Source organism: Rhipicephalus microplus, chromosome 5 (assembly GCF_043290135.1).
Source record: "Rhipicephalus microplus isolate Deutch F79 chromosome 5, USDA_Rmic, whole genome shotgun sequence".
Lineage (NCBI taxonomy): Eukaryota > Metazoa > Arthropoda > Arachnida > Ixodida > Ixodidae > Rhipicephalus > Rhipicephalus microplus.
Window position 1 is genome coordinate 29,596,028 of NC_134704.1, and position 23,625 is coordinate 29,619,652.

The following is a 23,625-nucleotide window of genomic DNA, read 5'->3' on the forward strand; positions in this document are numbered from 1 at the left end:
GACATCAATGTAAGAGTATTTTGCTATACACATAGATATTAATATTCTATAAGTTCGATAATTTCCTGCAAAAAAAAGACACTATGAAATTTGTATTCTTTTATGCGCAATTCTGCATCAGGGAATATGTTGTCTTTTAGCGCAAGTTAGAAAGGTCGTGTTCAGCGATGCCGACTTTGTTTGATAGACAAGCTACTGTGGAAACCTTGATTGATTGATATGTGAGGTCTAACGTCCCAAAACCACCATATGATTATGAGAGACGCCGTAGTGGAGGGCTCCGGAAATTTCAACCCCCTGGGGTTCTTTAACGTGCACCCAAATCTGAGTGCATGAGCCTACAGCATTTTCGCCTCCATCGAAAATGTGTAGAAAATGCCGCAACCGGGATTCAATCCCATGACCTGCGGGCCAACAGCCGAGTACCTTAGCCAATAGACCACCGCAACGAGGCTACCGTGGAAACCTTAGACATCATATTTATTTAGATTTAGATAAATTACCGTTTAGATAATATATGCAGAGCCAATGCTTCGTCCCCTTCCAGGTCAAGACCAGTGTCCATGGGATTAACATCGTCGTCCTCTTCACTGTCAGTGTTTGCATGTTGTGGCTGTCTCCTCGCCATTTTCTTCTCGGGCAGCAACTTGGTGCTTTGGTTGGCCTTTCGTTTTCCGCTAAAAAACGAAAACCTTAAGTTATCATTGCAGCTTGATGCAACAGAATAAAGTTATCATTGCAGCTTGATGCAACAGAATATGTAGTGGCAGTAGAAAATTTATAGTGTGGGTGTCCAAGTGAAACAGTATGTAGGTACTGTCAATGAACTGTAGTTCTAATGAACAATTTGTATTGGTGCAGCATAGCAATATGAATGTTCTGATAAAACAATTGCACCATCAAGCACCTTGCTAATTAAACAAAAGCTGGGCATAATAATTTTGATCACATGACACAGTGAACTTGATTGCAGTTGCAAAGTGAAACAGGAATACCAAACAGCACACAATGATACTAAAGGCGCATACAAAGAAAGGAGGAGATAGAGAGAAACAGCGCGCAAACCTTTGCGGGTGACCATCGTCTTCAGAGCTGGCCTCTGTGCCTTCACTGTCCTCTTCACCTGTCGAGCCGGATGCTTCCTCCTGCTCTTCTTCACTTTCGCCTTCATCTTCCTGTTCACTTCCACTGCCAGCATCCTTTCAGAGACAATGAGTCGCACTTAAGGCTTGGCTTCCCTAACAATCTAGGCTTAAACATTTACACATGTGTGAAAGACGACATTTTCTGCTCAGCACTAACTTCAGCATATAAACAGAAAGACGTGGCACATACCAATTCTGCACCTGCCTCGCCGCTCTGTTCTTTCCGCTCTTGGCGCATCTTCAGTCGCTTCATCTGAAAACAAAGGAGCAAATGTAAGGTCAATTGGCAGCTAAAAGAGGTCAACAACTGCAGAAAATTTGCCCCCAAGGTTGGTTGTCAATATTGCTTGGAGAGAGAGCTTATTAAGTGGTGTGTCAACTGCAAACAAAAATGGTAACAATGGAGGTCCCTTCAGTCTTAGAAATTGTCAGCAATGACTTGGAGAAAAATCATCAGGTAAATGAACACATGAGCATACCTTTTAAATATAGATTATATTTTCTCAGTATATATGTCTAATTTAATTAACAGGGGGCTCTGATTACAATGCAGTTGCTAAAGTCTTTGTGCTAGGGTAAATGTGCTAAAACTTGCATAAGGTATCAACCTTATAACGACTCCTCAATTCGTACTTTGTGCATTGCCCTGATGCGCTCCCGGTAGCGCTCCTTGTCAAACTTGTCCTCTTCCTCGAGAATCTTCTTCGAGATCTCTAGGTCAATGCCACAGGGTGCTTTCTCTTCCTCCAGCAATTTCTTGACCACTTGAGCCTTGGGGACGTTGATACCTTCTACAACCTGTGAATGTTAGCAATATTAAGGGTCAGAAAGATTACAAAACACAGCACTATCGATGGACGACCATACCTATGCGATGTTGGTTGAGAACAGGTTTGAATGTTAATTCAAAGAACAAAAAAATGCAAAGCAAAAATACCTGCACAGTTATGCAACACATAGCTAAAATTTTTTTAGCACTAATGCCTAAACTAAAAAAACTTGTTGAGTTAGTTGACATGTTATTTTCAGAAAACAATTTGAGCCCAAACGCACTGAACATTCACACACACACCCAGGCAGGTGGCTGGGTGTGTGCATGAGTGAATGTGCCGTTCGCTTGAGCTCTAATTATTTTTTTGCTAATGCCTAAAAGATCCCGATATGGATGCACTACTGTAAAATCCCAAGCAAGCACCCCCCCCCCTACCCCTACATTCAAGGATAAGTCCACAAGATTTGGAGGGGGGCCCTTGCTCGGCCATGGATCGAAATTTTAGATGACATTGGAAGAGTTTTTAGTAATAACGGATGCACATTTGCTCTTATAACGGCATGCTTCACTGAATAGTATGCAGGGGTTCGCTGTATCCATTTGCCTTCTTCGGGCAAAAGAAAACGGCGAATGAAACGGTGAAACTGGTGGGAGGGCAGAAGAGGCCGCTTGTTTGAAATCTCCCAAAAATGGGAGAGGGGCACTTAGTTGAGTGAAAGGGCTTGCTCAGGATTTTACGGTACACCGATACGCTAGCACATATGTAACGTCGCACAAGCATTTTGCTCAAGTTTGCTTTGTGGCAACACCCTCCTCCCCGTTTCCCTTCGTCGCATAAGCCACGGTGTTGATTTTGATGCTCGGTTTACAACAAAACACAAGGTGCTCTCTATACAAACTAACTTTAAAAAAAAAACATCTTTGTTTTGTTGATTTGTGGAAACAGTGGTTCACATGGCATTCAGATGCTTTCCCCTTACACTAGTGATTATGAGCGTGAAAATCGGAGAACATTTTTAACAACTAATAACACTTAGTTCAGGACATTCAGGAAAAGTTTCAGGCACCTATAAAGTATTCACACTGTCCACATGCAGTGACAAGCGAAGTAATGCTTTGAAGACTTTTTTACCTCGCCTTCATCGTCAAAGATGACTTTTGTGTTTGGCACTACTTTCTTCTTGAGCACTTTCTTGGCCAAAGCAACCTTTGTTATGACTTTTTTCTTTTTCTTTATGTCTTCCTCCTCCACAGCGGCAGGTAATTCGTCATCATCCTGAAAAAAAAAAAAGGTATTTGAAGCCTCACGAGAGGCTGCTTCGCAAGTTTTGCTTGTCACATCGGTTACTATCATGCAGTCCTTTTTTGACGGTAACAATCCTTTCACACCTTGGTATCAAACAGCAATAATTTGAAAGTTTCAGCCCAGGCACTATGTGTGTCATTTAATTTATGCCCTCTCTGATAAGGGCTGTGTTATATCTATTATTATAATGGAGCCTTAATACCCAATCTATTTGTCTTTTACACAGTATTTTCGACCACCTACACTTCTAAGAACTCCAAAAAACCATTCAAAATAATTTTTTTTCCTTTACTTTGGGGACAGGGGAACAACAATTAGAAATCGTATGCATCATTCTCAGTTACTGGGGTAGTACTGCAAATGAATAAATGCGATTGTGATCCTACAAGGGCTATAGTAACCAATGCACCACACCAGGATGACAGAACAACTAACAATACTGTGTTTTAGTGTGGAAACTTCTAAAGAAAAGAGAATGTTCTTAAGATTTTCGGTCTGTGAGATCACCAATAAAAATCCCAAAGCTCCCTGCAATCGCTGCGACATGTGAAATGAGGAATACTCCAAGCTTATTTTCTTTCACTGCTGCAACAAACCAATGCAGATTCATATTGCACCAGCATTACAAAAGTACTAGGCAGAAATGGATGATTTGCAGTGCAGTTTGCATTAATATATGTTCTTGAACGTTTAAAAGAAGCAGAAATGCCATATATTGCGTGGGAAGAAACACAAATCCCAGCACGCTATTTTACACAGCTGGCTGCATTGAAATGAAAAGAAGGAATATTAAATCCAGACTTTGCACAATATAGTGCAAACACAAGCACACATTAAAAATTTTGACACTTCTTAAAATTGATGGAAATAATGGAATATAAAAACGAGAATAACATTTGCTGAAAATGCATTAACCTATACACACATTAAATATTTACACCTATTTTTGTGGCACAGAAAACTGCATACAGCCAGTATAATTACTACTGCATAGTTATTGATCTAAATAATTACAAAATAACAAATTCAAGAAAAACACGAATAGTAACCTCCTTTGTCTTATTTTACTCTTGTTTCCTGTACAGATTTCTTGCTATAGTGGACACAAAACTGCCAATATTCGAATGTAACATAAGCAAAATAAAAGATTTGAGAGCAAATGTTGTAGACTGTAATTACAAGTATGTGGCCAGTACACAGTCTGGTACCGCAAATACCAGACTGTGTACCAAACCAAACGCACCAATGTTCCCACTGCTTACATCAGATTTGTATGTCACTTGTCTCTTGACAGTGAATATGTCATCTTCACTTTCGTCCGACACGTCAAACTGGAATGCTTCTGTGTCGGGACCTTTGACGGGTGAAACGGGCTTTGTGGACACATCTTGTCCAGCCTTAGCTTTGTCCGCACTCTTTGCCTTTGCTGCCTTCTCCTCCGCCATTTTCTTCTGCTTGGCCTCCCTTGCCTCAAGTTCTTTCATGTGCTTCTGAAGAAAACGCACTCGTGGGGCCATGGCCAGGCCTAACGACCTACAATGTGCACAATAGACACACATAGCTGAGTAATTAAGGGAACCATTAAAGTGAAACAAAGTCCTTTTAGACAGATAAATTATTTTTTCAGAATATTATCATCATGAACTCCATTATCATGGGATAGTTATTAGAAGAGGAAATGAAGCTCAAAGTTCCATCTTTGAACTTCAGCACGGAACTTTGTAATGTAAACTTAAGTGCCAAATTTCAGTCTTCTTGTATATTTTGGCCCCACTCGTTCAATAACATTTTTTTAAACATGCCAACTTGAGACTCTGGATTTTTCACAACACCATGTAAACATTTTGTCAAAGAATTATCATGTAGGCCGTAGCAAATGGTGTGGTGGCACCAGTGACAGGGTGTGGGGAAGGAAACTGTCCCCCCCTTAAATTTGTACCTGCCACCCTAACAGCAAGCAGTCAAAATACAATGAACAAATTCCCTACCTCCTTGCCCTTCCAAAAGAATACACCCCCCCGACCCCCCTTAGAAAATCCAGGCACTGCCTCTGAGCAAACGTCACAGTGAATTGGTAAGGAAACTTCAAGGTGGTGAAGTCACCTGTATTTGTTCTTTTTTGCACATTTTTTTTCACTTTCCAAGCATCTTTTCTGGTAAGAGAGGTGCTTTGAGTACTGTGAAATTTTATTTACTAATCTGACAAAAATCTTTTTCTTCTGACTGCCCCTTTGACAACTCGGAAATATCAGGCTGCCAAGCCAATTGGCATTTCCCGACTCAAGGCACACTACTCATGTAGGATAGAAAGGACCAGAGAAAGATGGCAACCAAACAAATAATTTGTAGTAATTAACAGTTGGTCTGGAAAAGGTTCGAGATAGCAAGTGTACAATCCACACCAAGCGAGTGAACACAAGAACGAAACCTTTCCCAAATTGTAGTTTGAGTGGCCTTGCAAGTATGTGAGCTTTATCAGAAAATAGCACAGGCTACTGACATAAATTATGCTAATGCATCGTTTATGTCCCGTTTCCCGAAAGGGTAGCGCATGCAACAAGACTTTCATTTCAGTCTAGGCTTTTTTTTTTTTTTCAAATAACATACATTTCAACGACAATGTCACCTTGTTGAGTTTGTCTACAGTAAATCGCACTTAGTCACTTCGTGGTTGCAAGTATTATCGAAGTCCACAATATTATTAAAAATTGGGGGACCCTTAAGCTTCGCCTTTAAGAGTTGAACGTGATAGCGATATCCTGTCCCTAGTGCATACCGAGTTTAAAATGGCTTGTGTCAGTGAAGCTTTTCCACACATCTGCATTCTGTGTAATGGGTAGCATGCTTTGAACCCTGGGCAATTGTGTGCCTGAAACCTTTTCGAACTTCCTATGCCCCCACTACGTGACTTTAAGGAAAAAGATGCAGCAATGTGTGTGCCTTTGGTAGTGGGTGGCCCACTTTAAACTATGAATTCATGATTATCGCATGTTTTGATGCCCGATTGCAATGTACACTTGTGCCAGGCATTATTATTGCGGTAATACATGTCGCATCGTGAAGCATATGTACAGGACACGTGCGTTTGTAAAGCATACAAGTCACTTTCACTGCATTTGCAAGCAGATGCGTGGCTCCGTGGTAGAACACTTGCTTGCCACGCAAAACCAGCATTTTTTTTATTATTCATTTTATTTCCATCTTTCTCGATTTTTCAGTGATGCACAAGATTATTTTTCGCTCACAACCAACGATGGCGACACCGACGCTGAAATTTCTGCGAAACAAGCTCTATAATGCTGTTGCGTTAAAATGTTATTATTCAGCACCACACATTAGCCTGAAAATTTTATAACAGTGGGCTAAGTAGACGTAAATCTTGAGTGAAAATGACTGAACGGAGAACACAAAATAACAGTGGGCTAAGTAGACATAAATCTTGAGTGAAAATGACTGAACGGAGAACACAAATGGATTACCTCAATGAAATGCTAGCTACACTTCCTTTTACAGAAACAAAAAATACAGAGGCTTGTGAAGACGTAGCATTAAGCATGAAAGCCATTAGACACCTTACAAGCATTCAAATTAACAAATATAGGCTTAGCAAGTTGCACACATTACTGGCAGGCAGTGCAAGAAAAAAATTTGTGTTAACAGATTATAGTCAAAGAGCAAGTAAGAAGCAATTTTAATAACAAGCATGAAGGATCAAGGGCTATCGGTTTTGCACCCTATCAGGAACTCTCAACTGAAAAAGTTCTGCCTCTTAACAAAGCACCACTCTCACCTTGCAAATGCGTCCAGATCAAGCTTGGTCACATCAAACACAGTCTTGTCTTTCATGAGAAATACGCTTTTCAAATAAGCTGTGAAGCACTGAAATAGAGAGAAAGACAACAGGTCCATTCACAAAGAGAAATATAAAATATTTTATTTTCTTGGTACACAAACTGTTCCTGGCATCAAATAACGAGGTGCATCTACCCTGCCAATGTAGGAAGAATTGAGGGCATCAAGTTTATAAAATAAAGCGGCAAGAAATCGTGCTACCGTAAAAACATTCTATGAAATGAAGTACACAGGCCACTAAAAAGGCATTAGCAAAAAAAAACGGGCTCAGCCTTGCACACTGACAAGCACAGACACAGACGGCTACAGGTAGTATACACGAAACATCAAAATCCTTCCAAAATGATGTACCCTACCAAAAGCATACAAACTATGCTCCATAAGGTGTAAGTCAAAGAAAATAAAAGAAAGGTCAAGTGATGTGTATTGCTGCTTGACAGTACTTCATTAACAGCAACCTCAGAGTAATTGACAGCCAACACAATAAATTCCTAAACATATCTTAGTCTTTTGTATACTCAGTTTGTAAGGTTATTGCTCCAATTGAGGAATTACTACAATACATTTATCACAAAAGTTAAACTGTTTTTCGAAACGCATCTGGTAATTAAGAAAAATAAATCTGTATATTCAAATGTACCCACCCGTTGGGCACACTCCTTTAATGCTACGTCTCTGGCACACATGACTTCCAGCTTCTTCTGTACATTTACAAACATCTTGGGATTGACTCTGAAATGAGGAACAGCACACAAGCTCACTCAGCTATTCTGATCAACCGTCCTCACTAATGCCTTTTTATGTTCAAAGACTGTAGGTCAAGTGCTTAGCAGTAAATTTTTTACAAATCTTTACTTTGGTGCTCTAAATATTAATGTGAACAGAAATTTTCGAGTCATACTGCTGTTCTCCGAATGCCTATTGCAACAAAGAACAAATAACTTGTTTGTTTTGCCTTTCCAACAAGCTCCATAAAGTAATTCAGGCTCTATGTACTCACTGTATTTTCGATATTGGTATTTTGTTCTCAGTCAATTGCTCCGCCATGGGTTCTTCTGAAGGAAGCAAGATCAGCAATGCTTCGCCATCTTTCTGGAACCTAGAGGAACAGCAAAAATACATGTCACGCGTATTTCAGACCAGAGGAAACAGAACAGTGCAGAGAAAAGTCGTGGCAGCCTAGGGTTTGGCTTTGGAAAAAGAAGTCTACTCATTGACCAATTTGTTCAAGAAACTGATGACAGGTATATTTCGAAAGCAAGATCTTCCCAACAATCGTTCAATAAGTGAGGTTAATTAACTAGCTCATACCTGGCCGTTCTCCCAGCTCTGTGGATGTAAGTACTAACATCTTCAGGGCAGTCGAATTGGATTACCCAGTTGACGGCTGGAAAATCTGGTGTAGAAAAAATATGACAGCTGGGTTGACAGAATGATTTACCTTTACGTTTTAAGAACAAGACCTCATGACACAACAATAACTTAGATTGGTGCAGTACTGCAATTATGCACGTGGCAGTATTGCGCACATGATTGTGCACCCTACATATGAACAAAGTTTTCAGATGGGCATAGCTATGCAAAATTCACCTAATGGTATAAGTATTTAGTAAAACTAGTCAGTCAGTAATGACAATTAAGCACATTTAAAATAGCCAGTAAGTTGCTGCCCTTTGTGATGTCAGGTTGCAACTTTCGTTGACCACCCCCATATAGAAGTTGGATCCACCTTTACAAGCAAACTTACATTACAAATTCCTGGTAGCAGCTACAGTAAAGTGCAGCCTAGCTCGCACCTACACACACTCGGCCTAAGAAAGCACGTTAACTACCTATTGGGGGTATACACAGGAGAAAAGGAAGTAACGCTGTGGACTGGTAGCTGGAACATTAGAGAAAGTGTTCGTTCACGACACCAACTAGCCAGCCAAAAGTATTAGAATGGCCACTGTCTTACCCAGGCCTCGTGCTGCAATGTCAGTGGCAATAAGAACAGCGCTCTGTTTGCGGCAGAACTCGTCATACACAGCCATGCGCTTCAGTTGAAACATGTTGCCATGGAGTTCCAGGATGGTCATGCCTGGCCTCATACGGCAGAACGCTCGGTACACATACTTGACCTGAGTTAAGCCAATGGCAAAAAGAAAGAAGAGAAAAAAAAACAGAAGGGAAGCAAATGGTGAAACGAGACGACACAGATTTAAGCTAAACGTCCTCTTAGTGCTGAGAGAACACTAAGAGACAAGGACAGTGATACACGCTGGCATAACACGCTACAACACAAGACAACAACATGACTTGACAAGCATTCCGCTAGGCTTACTAATAAGATTGCAAATATTGAAAAGCTTACTGCCATGACATGAAGGACTCCAGAGACAAGGTAAGGAATGCAAACATGGACACAAAAGAAGGGTACAAGGCAACACATATGCTAGTAGCTGCGGAGACTTGTTACCGAGTGTAGACCTTCATGCTACTTCAAAAACACAGACTCCCAGCACGACATGCACGATGGTGTGGACAAGATATTAGTAACACGTAAGCTCACATCCTTTTGGCAACAAGTTGGTGAGTTCTCGTTTTTTATATCGCAAGAGACTAGACGAGATTTGTATGGAGTTTTTAGATAAGCTTCAAATAAGCAAATTTTGGATCTACAGTTACCAATATATTGAAATCGTTTGCCATCCCCTTGGAGTGTGATGCGACTGAATAGCTGGAGCTACAAAGCGAGTTGGAAGTTTCCAGGCAACACTGCTACAGGAATGCATGGGATAGCAGTCTGGGAACTTTTAACCAGCACTATACAACAACTCGCCATAAGTGCACAGCAAATTTACATTGTTATTTATCTACCTGTTGCACTATTCTAATACAGAAACAAATGCTCAGAAATCATATACCAATGCAACACACAAAAGAAGGTCAAAAGTGAATACGAAATCCCAAGTACCTGTTTGCAGCTGGACAGAAAGACAAGAATTTTCTGCTTCAGGTGGTTCCGGATAAATGACCAAAGCAAGTTCAACTTGTTATGTAGCTCGCAAACAACATAGCTCTGCAGGAAAGACAAAACAGCATTGCAATTGGATTATTTTAAAAAGCCATTAAAGTTTTTAAAATCTAAATTGCACTTCACTCAAACAAAAACACGTTTTTTTTTTGTTTTTTTTTTTCAACTACCAAAGCCCAAACATATGAGCCCTTACTATTACGAAAATACAAGGGTTGAGAGACAGGTATAAAAATCACCCAAACCATACAATGCATAGCTAGGCTTACGTTTCAATACATTGTCAAGTGTACAGGAAAAAGTTTACCAACATACCTGTCTAAGGCCTTCAGGTGTAGAAAACTTGGCATTCTCATGAACCGACACATAATCTGGGTCTTTCAGACTCAGCCTTGCCAAGTCTTTCACAGACCTAGGGCAGACAATTAATTACTAATTAGAGTAACTAAAGAGAAAAATCACAACACCTGTAACCCATGGTAAAACACACATGCTTTCATATCACAAATCACCAGACACAAGTAACACAAGCAAACAATGTTCCCATACTTAGTCTGCGTCGCTGAGAAGAGCAATGTCTGCCGCTGCAGCGGAATGTTTTCGATAATCGCATTGACTGTCTGCTGGAAACCCAAGTCTAAGATGCGATCTGCTTCATCCAGCACTGGAAGAAGTGAGAACATAAAATCACAAAGAGTTTAAAATATGCATAATTTCTGCCAGCAATAAATAAAAGATGCCTAATAAAACTTTTTGCTGGCGAGCTGGTGCATATCTGTGTGGGGCTTGAGCCGTCGGAAGCTTTGTGTATTAAGAAAATGGGCTATAACTGCGTGACACTTTTGTTACTCTGCATAACTTTCTGCGCAGCTTTTGTTAACATGAGGTGATCTTAGCATGTGCTTTTTAATTCTCCCTCTCTTCTTTTGATTTATTTGCGACATGTGAAAAATGTGCATATATATGCAGCGACCAAATGAATAAAACCAGTTGATAGTTTGCGCTCTTTCCGTTTACATTATCTCTTACCTGCCATATTCACCCAATGGAATTCTCACCGATTCCCATCACAAAAAAAAAGGTGCCCTTTACATAAAAAATTGGACATTAATATCACAATCTTTCAAGCAATTATCAGCAGGATGAAATCAAAACACAGACAATTTTTCCCTGTCATTCACACTACAAATTTGTGTGCAGTACACACAACTGGCAAGTTTCTCGAAGTAGCACTGCTTACCACCCTATATAAAGTACAAACGTTCTATATTCTGCAATGAAAGCAAACAAAAAGATCTCTCTTGGTGTGGTATTTCATATAAGAATGCCCCCAAAATGCATTCTGTTTCAAACTATCCAGACGTTAACAGTATCACACTAAAAGTTTTGCCGGTAAACACAAAACTGACTTTACTTTAAATGCACCATGTAATATGTCTAATAAATTTAGGATACAATATCCACCATATTCCCGATTCCATGTGAATAATACATGTTGAACCGTCAAGAACCAACCACCCACCCAAAATCTGCAACTGGGTGGCATCAAACAGTGGGTTTTCATCCATGTGTTGCAGTAGGCGACCTGGTGTGCAAATGACAATGTTGCACGAATCCATCCGTTTGCTCTCGAACTTTAAATCCTAGAAGAAAAAAAAAGCGTACAGAGCATTAAGCATATGCACATTGCCATTCAAAGTCGGGCAACAACAAAACCAGACTCCAAATGTCATCGGAACTGTTCTGCATTGGTGTGCCATTGTAGAATTATCACTTCCGTATAGATCACACTTTCCCCAAATCTATAAATTACCGTCATTTATAGTAAGAATAGTATTCAACATGGGTGGCATTATGTTTATCATGCCAAATCGCAAGCAGATTTGCAGTCACCACAGTGCACTAAGAAAGCAGAGCCCAGATCTTTTTAAAAATCACCAGAATTCGAAGCATACCTGCAAGGTAATGCAATTTTCGCATTTTAAAATCTTACAGGCACAATAAAGTAATCATTGTAGATTTTTTAAAGTCAGTCCCAAGCCTAAATAATCTCAGGAATATATGAACACATGAATGAAGAAGCTTTACCTGCAGATGCAATGCAAGAAACTTGTAACAGAAATGACAGACAAGCAACACATTGTTTATATGCCACAGAAATTTTTGGCGACTTTGCTGCCGCCAAACTTTGCATGCTTCGGAAAGCCCAAACATGTTCCAGCATTATTCTTTATGCATCAATTCACCACCAGAAGACTTCTCCCAGAAGTTACACAAAACCGACTGGTGAAGCCTTTGCATTAAAAAAATATGTTTTATAAAACAGGATGTGAAATTCTTTATTAAAAAAGCCCAACTTCGTAAACCTTATGAAAAATTTGGGACATTCAGAAGACACGCTATGGCAGTGTTTGTGATTGAAAAATAGGCTAGAGAAATTTATGTGCAAAAGTTTTCAAAAAACGTGAAGCAGAAGAAAAGGTATTTCTTAATAGTTAGGCTATATGCCCTGCACATGTTACGAGGTAGTCCCACATGTGGGGCAACCGACTAGATACCCCAATTTCTACGAAGTAAGGGCAGAACACTGCCATAAACTGCTAAGAAAAAAAAAGACTTTTGACTTACTTTTCCTCCTATTACAAGACCAGCTGAAAAGTCATGATGCACACCTATCTTCTTGAGCACTTCAAATATCTGATACGCCAGCTCTCTCGTTGGTGTAATAATCAAGGCGCCAATGCCGTAGTTGCGGGCCCACATTTCACAATACAGCTTTTCCAGCACCTTTGCGATGTAAAACAGTAATGAGAAAGGCTTTAATATAAGCAATTGTAGGATAAGAACAGATGTGTGTTAATGACAAGCAAACAAGCCATGAACATCAAGCTATTATGAGAGGTTTTCCACATAAATATGCATCCGGCACTTAAAACATGCATCATTTCTACAAAGCATTCTTTGCACTACTTCACATTTTTTTTGTGATAGTACTGTTTGAATTTCATGTTTATGAATGACACAGACATAAGGTTAGGACAGAAACCCTCCTTCCTGCAACATTATGGCTCACTGATCAGTTTTTTATATAACAGCTGTTATATAATAATATAAATGATTCATAAACGAAAACCAGAAGTCTTTTTTTCCTAATCTTAATTATTCTGAGATCTATCATGAGCACAAAAAAATTATAAATATATGCATCTGCAGAGCAAAAAATAGTCGCAATATTGTCTTCTTCGTATAACTGAGAGATGAGCTAGCTTTGTAAGTATTAAAGAAGACGGGACGTGCAAGCACAGACACACGAACGTCAACTGAAGGGGCGCACAACGGTGCGAAAGAAACAAGGAACTAAAAATTATCTATGCATGCCCATGAAAAAGGTAATAGAAATGAAGAAATGCATTTAATGATTGAGGCACGGCATATCGATAACAGTGGTAGCACATGCGTAAGCCACTCTTTCATTAACTTGCATAAAGAAGGAATCAAATGCCTTAACTTATGTACACAAGGGAAGTAGTGCACCCCTTTAGAAAGCCATGTTTGTGGCGTCATTACTACTTTCTTGTGTCTGTGTTTGCATTTCTTGTCTTTCAGTATGAACTGTCTTCTTACACACCTATAATAAATATGTTGTGCATGTACAGAAATGTATCATACCCTCTTTCACAATAATTATGTCATTTAACAGCTGCCATTCTGGAAAAAAAATGCTTGTAACCATCAATAAATGCGTATGGAACAAAGTAAACAACATAGTACGTTTAACGATGTCAACCCTTACAGGTATTAGAAATGCAAGTGTCTTTCCAGAGCCAGTCTTGGCAGCTCCAAGGATGTCATGGCCTCTCAATGCAAGTCCAATGGCCTCTTGCTGAATTTCAGTTGGTGTAACATACCCAGCCTCTTGAAGCCCTGCACGAAACGTAAGAGCAACTTGTCAAAGGGTATTTAAACTATGCAACCAAGAAAGTATGTTCATTGGTCATATAGTTACGCTTAGAATAACCTAATCTTCGGCAATGCATCAACAAACAAACAAAAAACGATGCCACAAACATCAAGGGCCAAACGCCATCATTGAAGCTGGTGAGTCACGTGTGTCGTGATACTAGCATTGATTGGGTTCTTGTGGAAAGCAGTTTATGCGTGAATGGGTAAAAGACACAGCCACAGCAATGACTTTTACGCTGTCATTCGGTGACGGCCAACACACATAATCAGTTTCTTTCCCAATCATTAAAACGTCAGTCATCACAGGCTGATGTGGCTGCAGGCTGCGAGGGCAACCAGCGAACACTTAAGACGGGCCATACCAGCACGGAGTGTTAAATTAAGAGACACGCATGAAGAAAAAAACCACAAATTAGGCACTCACCAAGTTGCGTCTTCGTTGACAGCGGAAAGTCCTTGAAGGTTGTGGCGCTCTTGGAGTCGAACTAAACAAAAAAGAAACCCCGACGTTACAAGTGGTATCGAATGATGGTTGAATGCACGTCAGTGCGCTCAGATTCTGACACATCTGTGCTTGCACCGTCACCGTTATCAGCAATAAAGCTAAAAAAAACTCGTTTTTAACATGTATTCGCTTTAGCCACTGCATTCTTCACGCCAATTCTGCCACCGTATTACGCATAACAGGCTCTAAAAATATACGTCATAGCTCGGAGCAGCATACTTACGTCTTCGTAAAGAGCTCGCAGCCTGTCGATTTCTTCTTTTTCTGTCAAACCTTTGGTCTGCCTCTTCCTGTAAACTTTCATTGACTCCTTGTCTCCACGCCGACTGAAATTCTTTGACGGCTTGTTCCATTTTCTTTTCGTAAACACTCGCTTATCTGAATACTGCTCGCCATCCATGTTTTCACGTGTGGCCGCTGCCATATTGAGATTGGACAAAATGCGATGCAAGACAACTAAATTTCCTTTGCCTTATCATTTTTGTAAACATATATAAAACCAACAACAATTCAATTTGTATTGTAAGAAATAAAAAATACCTGCTTGTTGATTGCTCCTGCAATAATATTATAATTTAATAATGTTGTTCGAAACAGTTTTTTGTCAGGTTTTGCTACAACCCAGTGCTTTAAACATGGCGCTGCCCACATTAGACGTTCTTGATGTGTTCTTGATGCTGTCTGTGGTCGTGTCAAGCGGCGCGCGATTTCCTTTGTAACCGAATTATGCGAGCCACGGTAACAAAGACACGCTTCCAGGGATTGTGTTCCGCTATTGTCAGGAAGCAAGAACGGGATACAATGTTAAGCACGCCGAAGATAATTCCAGTCAAGTCTGCTCTAAACCACGGTGCGTGTCATTCATTGCATTCGCAGCTGATGCAATCGGCCGTTTAGTGACTAATGGGACAGCTCTGAGCTCTTCTGTGCGCGATGGACCTGTCTATTTCCTCTGTGCCTATCACCGCTGAAGTAACTGCATTATGTTAAGAGTCGTTTGGTATGGATAGTATAGAGATTGACTGGATACGCTTCCAGGAAAGCACGCGTCAACTACCCGGTTAGTCACTCTTTAGTGTGTTTTTTTTTTTTTTCCTCGTAGGGTCCGACGCAGCCAAAGAAGCAGCATCTATACTGAAGGCGGGTGGAGTGATCGCAGTGCCGACAGACACGATCTATGGTGTTGCGGCGCTGGCGCAACATTCCGAATCTGTTGCGCGGCTGTACCAGTTGAAAAGAAGGGACGCCGGAAAGCCTGTCGCAATCTGCGTGCATGACGTTGCTGAAATATCGCAGTAAGTGATCGTATCACTGGTACAAGAACACTCACGATTGCAATTAATTGCTTCCAGCTGGTTACGCACAAACGTTATGGAGTGTGCTTGCGTGACAATCAAGCCAAGGAAAAAGAATAGGGGATGTGCGTGAAGAATTAAAGTAGACGAAAAGACAACTTGCCGCTGGTGGAGACCGAACTTGCAACCTTCTAATGACTCTTCCGATACTCTACCATACTGAGCTACATATGCACTTAAACGTGGGAGTGTTAGCGCCATTCGTAGAGCATGCTGCGTTGCCTTCTGCATTTGCCTCTGGGTCAAGTAAACGTTCGCATTGATGCAATGTCCGGGCTAACCCTCGCAATCGCGGCGGCTTTCGTTCAAGCGTGGAGAAACTAACTGCGCGACGAAATGTTCCAGGTGGGCCGAAGTTTCCATCCCCGAAAACCTGCTGTGCCAGCTCTTTCCGGGACCAGTAACGGCGGTGTTCTGCCGGACGTCTCGCCTCAATCCTGCCCTAAATCCATTCACAAACCTCGTCGGCGTCCGTGTTCCCGACAGCGATTTCATCAGGCAGACGACGAAGCTTTGTGGCGGACCGCTGACACTCACAAGTGCCAACGTGAGCTCGGAGATGAGCACGCTGACCATACAGGTGAATGACGCTATTACTCATTTTTATCTTTCTAGCGCTCTGGCGTCTCAAGCGCCCCCGGGTAGTATACGAGACGTATTCACATGCTCGCAGGAATTCCAAAGCTTGTGGCCATTTCTGGACGCAGTGTTCGACGGGGGCGACTTGTCAGTGTCCGGATTTCACCGGGAAGGGTCCACAGTCATCGACTTCTCTTTGCCGGGCTGCTTCAGAATTCTGCGAGAGGGCTGGTAGGTGACGTTGCGATGCATTACGATAATCGTGGTAATAGTTAAAACTCTCGAGAGGGTAGCGACGAATGTACGCACCATCGTCTGTGCTGTGCTACAGTATACACTTTATCAGAGTTCAAGGTCACTGGTTTAACGTACGAGTATCTGATCCGATTGGTTCGTGACCACAGGCATGCACAGGACACTGTAATATGGGGATGACGTCTCCAGACTCCCTACCCGTTGTTGCATTCAAAAGAAAACAAGCTTCCGAGCTTCGCAGTGAATGAAATGGTGGAAACAAAGGGATTACGTGCTTCCCACAACAACTTATCCTTGGTCTTCCGCTTTACGGAGGTAAAGATGAGCAATTCTTTGAACGCTGCATCATTGCAGTGGCCCTCGGCTGCCGTTAAAAAAAAAGGGGGGGGGGGGACGCGTACACAATAAGTAATGTACACTCGACCACAAAAGTTTACGGACCACGCTATAGCGCGTGGCCAAAAGCTTCTTCGCAATACTTCCACTACGTCAGCGGCGATCAACAGCACCGCAGCGCCCGAGACACATGGCTTGGCTGTTTTACGAGTGGGTACAAATAATGTTCACCTTTCATTTCGTAACGCGACGTGCTTTTTGACACGTTCGTCTACGTGCATTTGGCTCGAGAGTAGTTTATGAGCACAACTGTTATCGGTCGCAATCTTTATCGCTAAGTAATACCTAGCCAATGGAACATACTGCACATGAGCGCCTCGCGTGAAAACTGCGAACAAACAAAGCGCTGCGCAGCGGTAGAAAGTTTGAAGGTCAGTGAATAATATGAATAGCCGTATCCAGCCTAGCTCTGTGATCGACGGTAGATGGCTCACCGCAAAGTAGCGCGGACAGGTAGTTTTGAACGCGCTAGTGTAGTCCGCAAAATTTTGTGGCTGACCGTACGAGTCAAATATGACTGAACAAAGGTATGTGCCGGAGTAGATGCTCCCCCCGGATAGTTGAGGGGGTGCCAAGAGCGTAACTATGATGCCTTGAAAAGGGGGGAAAAAAGGTGCTGAAGGTAAGTAACAGTTTAGCTTATGCAGATAAATGCTTCCGAGGTTCGTAAACGTCTGACAGTAGCTCGTTGGTAATCGAGGATTCCAGCGAGACTTCCTGGTAAGGGCACCATGATCGGAGTCGGTTCTGAAAAACCTCCCTTTACGCAATTTATTCTAAACCTAATGATTGATGATTGATATGTGGGGTTTAACGTCCCAAAACCACCATATGATTATGAGAGACGCCGTAGTGGAGGACTCCGGAAATTTCGACCACCTGGGGTTTTATTCGAAACCTACTTTAGACGACATAATGGCTACGCTATTATCGAGGAAAGCCGCGTGGCTTGCTTCAAGAACATGGCGTTTGTTGGCAATCTCCGCCAACCAATGCAATGTCGCAACTTTTATTCTTTATAGTTTGTACACTTAGAGGGAAGCGACAAAAAAAAAATAGTTTCCCATGAGGTTTCGTTGAGTCGCTATGCTGGACCACGGCCGGACCGGAAAGGCACGCGAACGGCCTTCGCAATGCGGAACGCTCGCGCGCTTTTTCAGTTCGGCCTGGACATGCATCTGCCATTGAAACGAGGGCTGATGTCGCGAAAACGAATGCCATTTGACGCAAAACCATACTACTACGTCATCAGCACGCTTTTCTTCTTTTGTAAACGTACTTTGCACGCTTTGCGCACATTTAAGCTTCGCTCCAAACAACAACAAAAAAATGTCATTCTTGTCGTTGTTCTTTAATAGCATACTGAAACATGTTCCAAGCGCCTTAAAAATTTTGAACTGGAGTTGTAACATGGGTACATCTATGCTTCAACAGTACCTATATCTTGTTTAAAGTGGTGCCGGAAATGCTTTTGGGGAACTTTTAGTGCGCGACGTAGGTGGAACATATTACTTAAATTGTGGTTCTTGGCTTTGTCTGCAGTGTACCGCACCTGTGCCGAAGGTTGCTGCAGGAGTCGCACCTGAAGGAAGTGCAGCACGTGTAGTGTATGCATCCGGTCGTAGATGTGCAAGTGTTCCTCATCAACTGTACATAGGACATTTGTTAATAAAGTTTGCTACGTTACCATTTCAATACACTTCTCTTATCTTTCTTTTTGGTTTACCTTTGTAATCTAATTTATTATTATTGAGGTTATGAAATCCCAGGAATTAAGCGGAGTTTGAATTATCGGGCGGGAGCTATAATGAACGGAAATCGCGCCACTCTGGGCGGACAGAACGTGAAAAAATCACCTCTGTACTTGTTTTCGCGAATTAGGCGCTACTGCACGTTTGTGTCTAGCGATTTTGTAAATTAGGTACATAGAGCTCTATCAGCGAACAGAATTAATTTACCAGTCAGTGATAGTCCAGAAACGAGCACTGTAATGCATTCATGGGAACAATGCGCCGTGTCACAATGTAAGACGCTATTTTATGCACCAAAACACGTTTACGTACGTGGCAGAGTAATGCAATAAAAGATTAGCTTAATTCGTAATTAGCATTTGCTTAATTGCGTTTCTGCAGACGCGACTCCATGAACATCGTTTGAAGCTTGCACAAGAGCACCAACGCAAGCTGCTCAATTCTCACTTGAGAAACGTTGCTGTTTCGTTGTTTTGCATCTCTAGTACCTTTCATTTTGCAACACGTTGCGATCACTGTGGGCCGACGTCTGTGCGGAGCGATGTAACCCAGGGCCCTCCAGTTCGAATTAACCGTTGTGGATACGTACGCGTTCAAATTATCAGGCGTTTTCCCCATAGGAACACACAGGTCCGTGCTGGGACCCGAGTGTCAATTCGAATTAACAGAGTTAAAGTTAACGAGCGTTTACTGCATGAGAAAAGTACAGTGTTAAAGGTAGCCCTTGGGCAAAACAGAGTTAATAAGGAAAGCAACCTTATATAAGACTGACTCCCGCTAGGGTTCCATAATTACGAAACAGCACAAATGGTCCGCCACGAGTAAAAACAGACCATAGTTGCACACAACTTCCTGAAAACTTTGAAGAGCATCCACCCAAAAGACCGAAGCGTGGCGGCCAATGGCCATCGCTATTAAAAAAAAAAAAAAAAGTTCCGCGCAGGCACTCGCAACGTTCTCCGAAGGGGGATGGGGGAGTGGTTCTTTGGGTTGGAAATGAAAAGTGAACCCCGCTACTCCCCCTTACTTCCAATCATGGCCCCACCTGTGCTTGTAATCGCACATCCCACGTTACTATTCTTGTCGTTATCCACCCAGATGGTGCATGAGCGACGTCTGAGTCATCATACGCAGGCTTTGAAGACACCCGTAAAATCATTTTGCATTTTGTCCGGTCACAGTACAACATGACAGGAACAACAAAGCATGCTATAAATGGGCATTTCTCGCCGAAAGGAAAAAAAAAGTTTTATGATAAGATACGTGCAAGTGTGTACGCACGCATGTGATGACGCACCACATCAACCTGCCGCCTAGCGGCGAGTCTGCCCGCAACTGTCGAGATATGGACGATGCAGAAGAATTTTCATTGTGTTCTCAGGCTTGCCGAGTTCGAATACGTGACCGAAGTGCTACGTAAACATTGTTGTATGCACGTACAGCGAAACACTTCTATCTTGTTTCGCTGATTTTCCCGTGACCGTTCAAAAGTACACCGTGACTTTTACGGACACACTGCATTGAAAATGTTGATCGAAGTAGTTCTCACAGAAACACCTCGCGTGCACCCTTATACTGGTATCATAGATCTACCCGCCCGTTCAACCTCGACTATCACGATTCCCCAGAAGACGTAGTCGGTCGAGGCAGCTCGCGGTGGCCTCGTAGGTTTTATCGTCTGCGGTATTTCCCACTCTGTACTCGGCGTGGTTTGCTTTTTTTAAAAGAGGCACAGGATAACGATAAACAGTCCCGCCAAGAAGCTTTTACAGAACCGCGTTGACTCACGCACGCGAAAGTGATAGGCCTCCTCGATTTGGTCTCGCACTTTCTACACCAGTTCAAGAGTGCTGCACTTTGGCGCTCGATTCGGCGAGTGCAGCTTGCGCCACCTGCAGTTCTGCACTCAATTTGACATCGTGCTAACATGGCCTCCAAGATTGCGCGTCCGCAATCTCTGAGGCCATGTTAGCACGATGTCAAGGTGCTGCACGAGTTCGCCGGCATTTCAGCCCTAACACCCGCGAGCTCTCATCTCGTGCAAGTAGCGCAAGGTATACGCTGCGATTTTGCCCTCGATTAGACCGCCACACCGAAGCAGCTTTAGTGTCGTGCTGCACTAGCTAACACTATAGGGTAACAGGCGCAGCACTGGCACGACACTTTCGTGAACTACGTCCAGAAAATGCAACCGAATCGAGGAAGCCTCGCACAGGCTTGCGCATGTGTTCCCCATAGGGTGGTTGACGGGGGGGGGGGGGGGGGGGGGGGGCGTACATTGCAGCGGCCCGTCGCCCTATAAGTGAATGCAAGGGGCAGATTTTTTGCCCCCCCCCCCTCTTTTTTTTTAGGTGGCTACGGTAAATCGTCCCCCCACCCAACACACACATTTTAATGCCTATGATTCGCCGTGCTGTACGGGGTTCTCAAACACGTGACCCGTGTACGTTTCGGTTGCGGCCCGCGGTTTCTCAAGAAATTAAATGCTTGTGACTTTGCTGAACGATACTCGCATTATTCTCTCGCCTGTCGCGATTAATAATGCTTTGTTCGGGTAAGCTACAGAGAAGGGACTAATCTCTGGCATGTTTTGTTGTTTTTTTTTTCGCGAGGCACTTCACGTGGTCACGTGTGATGAAAACACAACAGCGAAACAAAACATCTATATTTCACACTCGGTGCCCCGATTTGATTCACCTTGGAAATCAGCATCGATATGATCCCTGATTCTGAAAGCAAGTTGTCTGCAGAAATGATCCACATACGAGATATGGAAAATGCGTTCTTCCAAATAGCAGTAGTGTTAAGTAACCTCCTCCCGTTGTAATTTTCACTTTGGGCCCGGCTCGAATTGCGGGGCTAAATTTCGTGATGGCGCCACGCTATAGCTGAAGCGAGGTAGATATCACCGGTGTAATTCGTAGGAGAAGCGTACAACGCCCATTGTCTCCAAAACGCGTAGGCTGTGATCTAACTGGCACAAACCTGCGGAAGGGTTCGGTTTTTAGCATCAGAGGGCTGCTTATTTACTGAAATAAATTTGACAGACAGTGCACAGAGCCCATATCAAACTTTTTACGCTAAAAATTTTCGTTAAAGAATGGCGCTGTTGCTGAAGCCGTCTGACCAATGCGAAAATGTACTTATGAAAGAAGTTTTGCTGCAAATTTTTTTCCCAGATGACCAAGAGTCGAAGTATCGCCGCGGTGGTCTATAACCACTATAGACCACCGTGGCGTGTCACACTGATAAAGGACTGTTGTGTATTGAAAATATATTTGTAACGGTTTGCTGCGGGTGTTAATATGCCTTATGTCACAAATTTGTGTATACATATTTCAGTGCATTTTTTTTTAGGATGTGCATTTCTTCGCGTGATCGCATTAAAATTTGCAGGTTGAAGTCTATAGCGCTCTGTTCTGCCCCATTTCAAATGTTTCACGCTATCGACTGCATGTCACAGAAAATAAATTAGGACCAACTATTCTTACTCTATTCGTTAACTAGACAGCAACTGTGGCTATCTGCATGCGGCCCTCTCAGAACAAGCCCCACCCCACCAGGAAACAAAATGAGGTGACTCGACACAACGTATACAGTGGCGCCGCATATCGCAGATTGGTCATTTTCAGGCGTTAGCGCAGCCCCAACAACTGCGCGACAATGACAAGCCTCTGTGGAACTTGTATACGAGTCCATAATCGTCTTCCCTGTCATACGTTTAAATTCATGACGCACACTGATCAGTAATAGCTCCCACCGAAGAAACACACGTTGTCCCGACATCACTATGAATTACGTTAACACAGTTGTGCCTGTTGTGCTTGTGCGCAGCGTTTCCACGTCAGGTACAGTGTGCTATATATGCACTGTACTTCAGGGGAGGGGGGGGGCGAAGGTTTGTCGCAGCGCCCCCCTCTCCCAGTCGCAGCACCTCCCTCCCTAAATATGTCAATTACTATGCGCCCCCCCATTTAGGTGACCAGGGAGCCCCCCCCCCCCCCCCGATTCGACTCCGAGTAGCAGCATCCCCCCTTAATTATGTCAATTATAAATACTATGCACCCCCCCCCCCCCCGATTCAAGCGCCATTACGTGTGTAAAATTGCGAGCAGTCTCTGAAAGACTATACTTGCTTGCGGACAGCTAGATATCGTCCTACACCAGACGTCGCGGCATCTAAAGGCAAAATCAAATCGACGCAGCCAGTGTGCGATAACGAAAGGCATACACCCTCCCCCTTGCGTATCGAACAATGGACAAGATGAGAACAACAAGATATAGAGGCAGCATAAGAAATGCACGTACAACGGCTCCCGTTGAAGGCGGGTCAAGTCGAGTACATTTAGCGGGCGGGCGCGCCGCAGGATGTGTATATTGTAGGCCACGTCGGTGCGCACGCGAAACTGTCGAAGCGGAAGGCGCACCGCCTAAACATTGAAACCAGCGAGCTGGAGGTCCGAGTTACTCAGCATTCTGAACGGCAACGACGACACCGTCAGTTCTTGGAGAGAATGGAGTGAAAATCGCAAACTACTTGAGAATGCCTTGCCGAGCAGTTCATAACGGTAACGCTGATGACGAAAGTTTCAAAGGTGCAGCAATTTTTGACATGCCAGCCTGCAATGTCAGAAAACTGCTTAAGAGGTGTCTTGCCGTTAAAAAAAAAACAAAAAGATGTTGAAACCATGGTGTGAACTGAATGAATTCAGCAAGGGGGGGGGGGGGGT

The 23,625-nt window shown here is 42.8% G+C and overlaps 2 protein-coding genes across 2 annotated transcripts; one reads left to right on the forward strand and one right to left on the reverse strand.

Moving 5' to 3' along the window:
* Positions 1-461: 461 nt before the first annotated feature.
* LOC119174805 (putative ATP-dependent RNA helicase DDX10) lies at positions 462-14,998 on the reverse strand. Its single transcript, XM_075895091.1, has 19 exons — positions 14,783-14,998; positions 14,479-14,539; positions 13,885-14,015; positions 12,720-12,878; positions 11,614-11,734; positions 10,641-10,755; positions 10,407-10,503; positions 10,032-10,136; positions 9,033-9,195; positions 8,387-8,471; positions 8,076-8,174; positions 7,720-7,807; positions 7,014-7,102; positions 4,486-4,756; positions 3,050-3,193; positions 1,779-1,943; positions 1,336-1,398; positions 1,066-1,199; positions 462-677 (listed from the first exon to the last, which is right to left on the reverse strand). Exons 1-19 carry the CDS (start codon positions 14,981-14,983, stop codon positions 500-502), a joined length of 2,469 nt encoding a protein of 822 aa, XP_075751206.1. The 5' UTR covers positions 14,984-14,998; the 3' UTR covers positions 462-499.
* A 190-nt stretch (positions 14,999-15,188) lies between these two features.
* On the forward strand, positions 15,189-18,839 carry Tcs1 (Threonyl-carbamoyl synthesis 1). Its single transcript, XM_037425881.2, has 5 exons — positions 15,189-15,409; positions 15,662-15,854; positions 16,260-16,494; positions 16,588-16,724; positions 18,687-18,839. The coding sequence occupies exons 1-5, from the start codon at positions 15,286-15,288 to the stop codon at positions 18,748-18,750; spliced, it is 753 nt and encodes a 250-aa protein (XP_037281778.2). The 5' UTR covers positions 15,189-15,285; the 3' UTR covers positions 18,751-18,839.
* Positions 18,840-23,625: the final 4,786 nt, after the last annotated feature.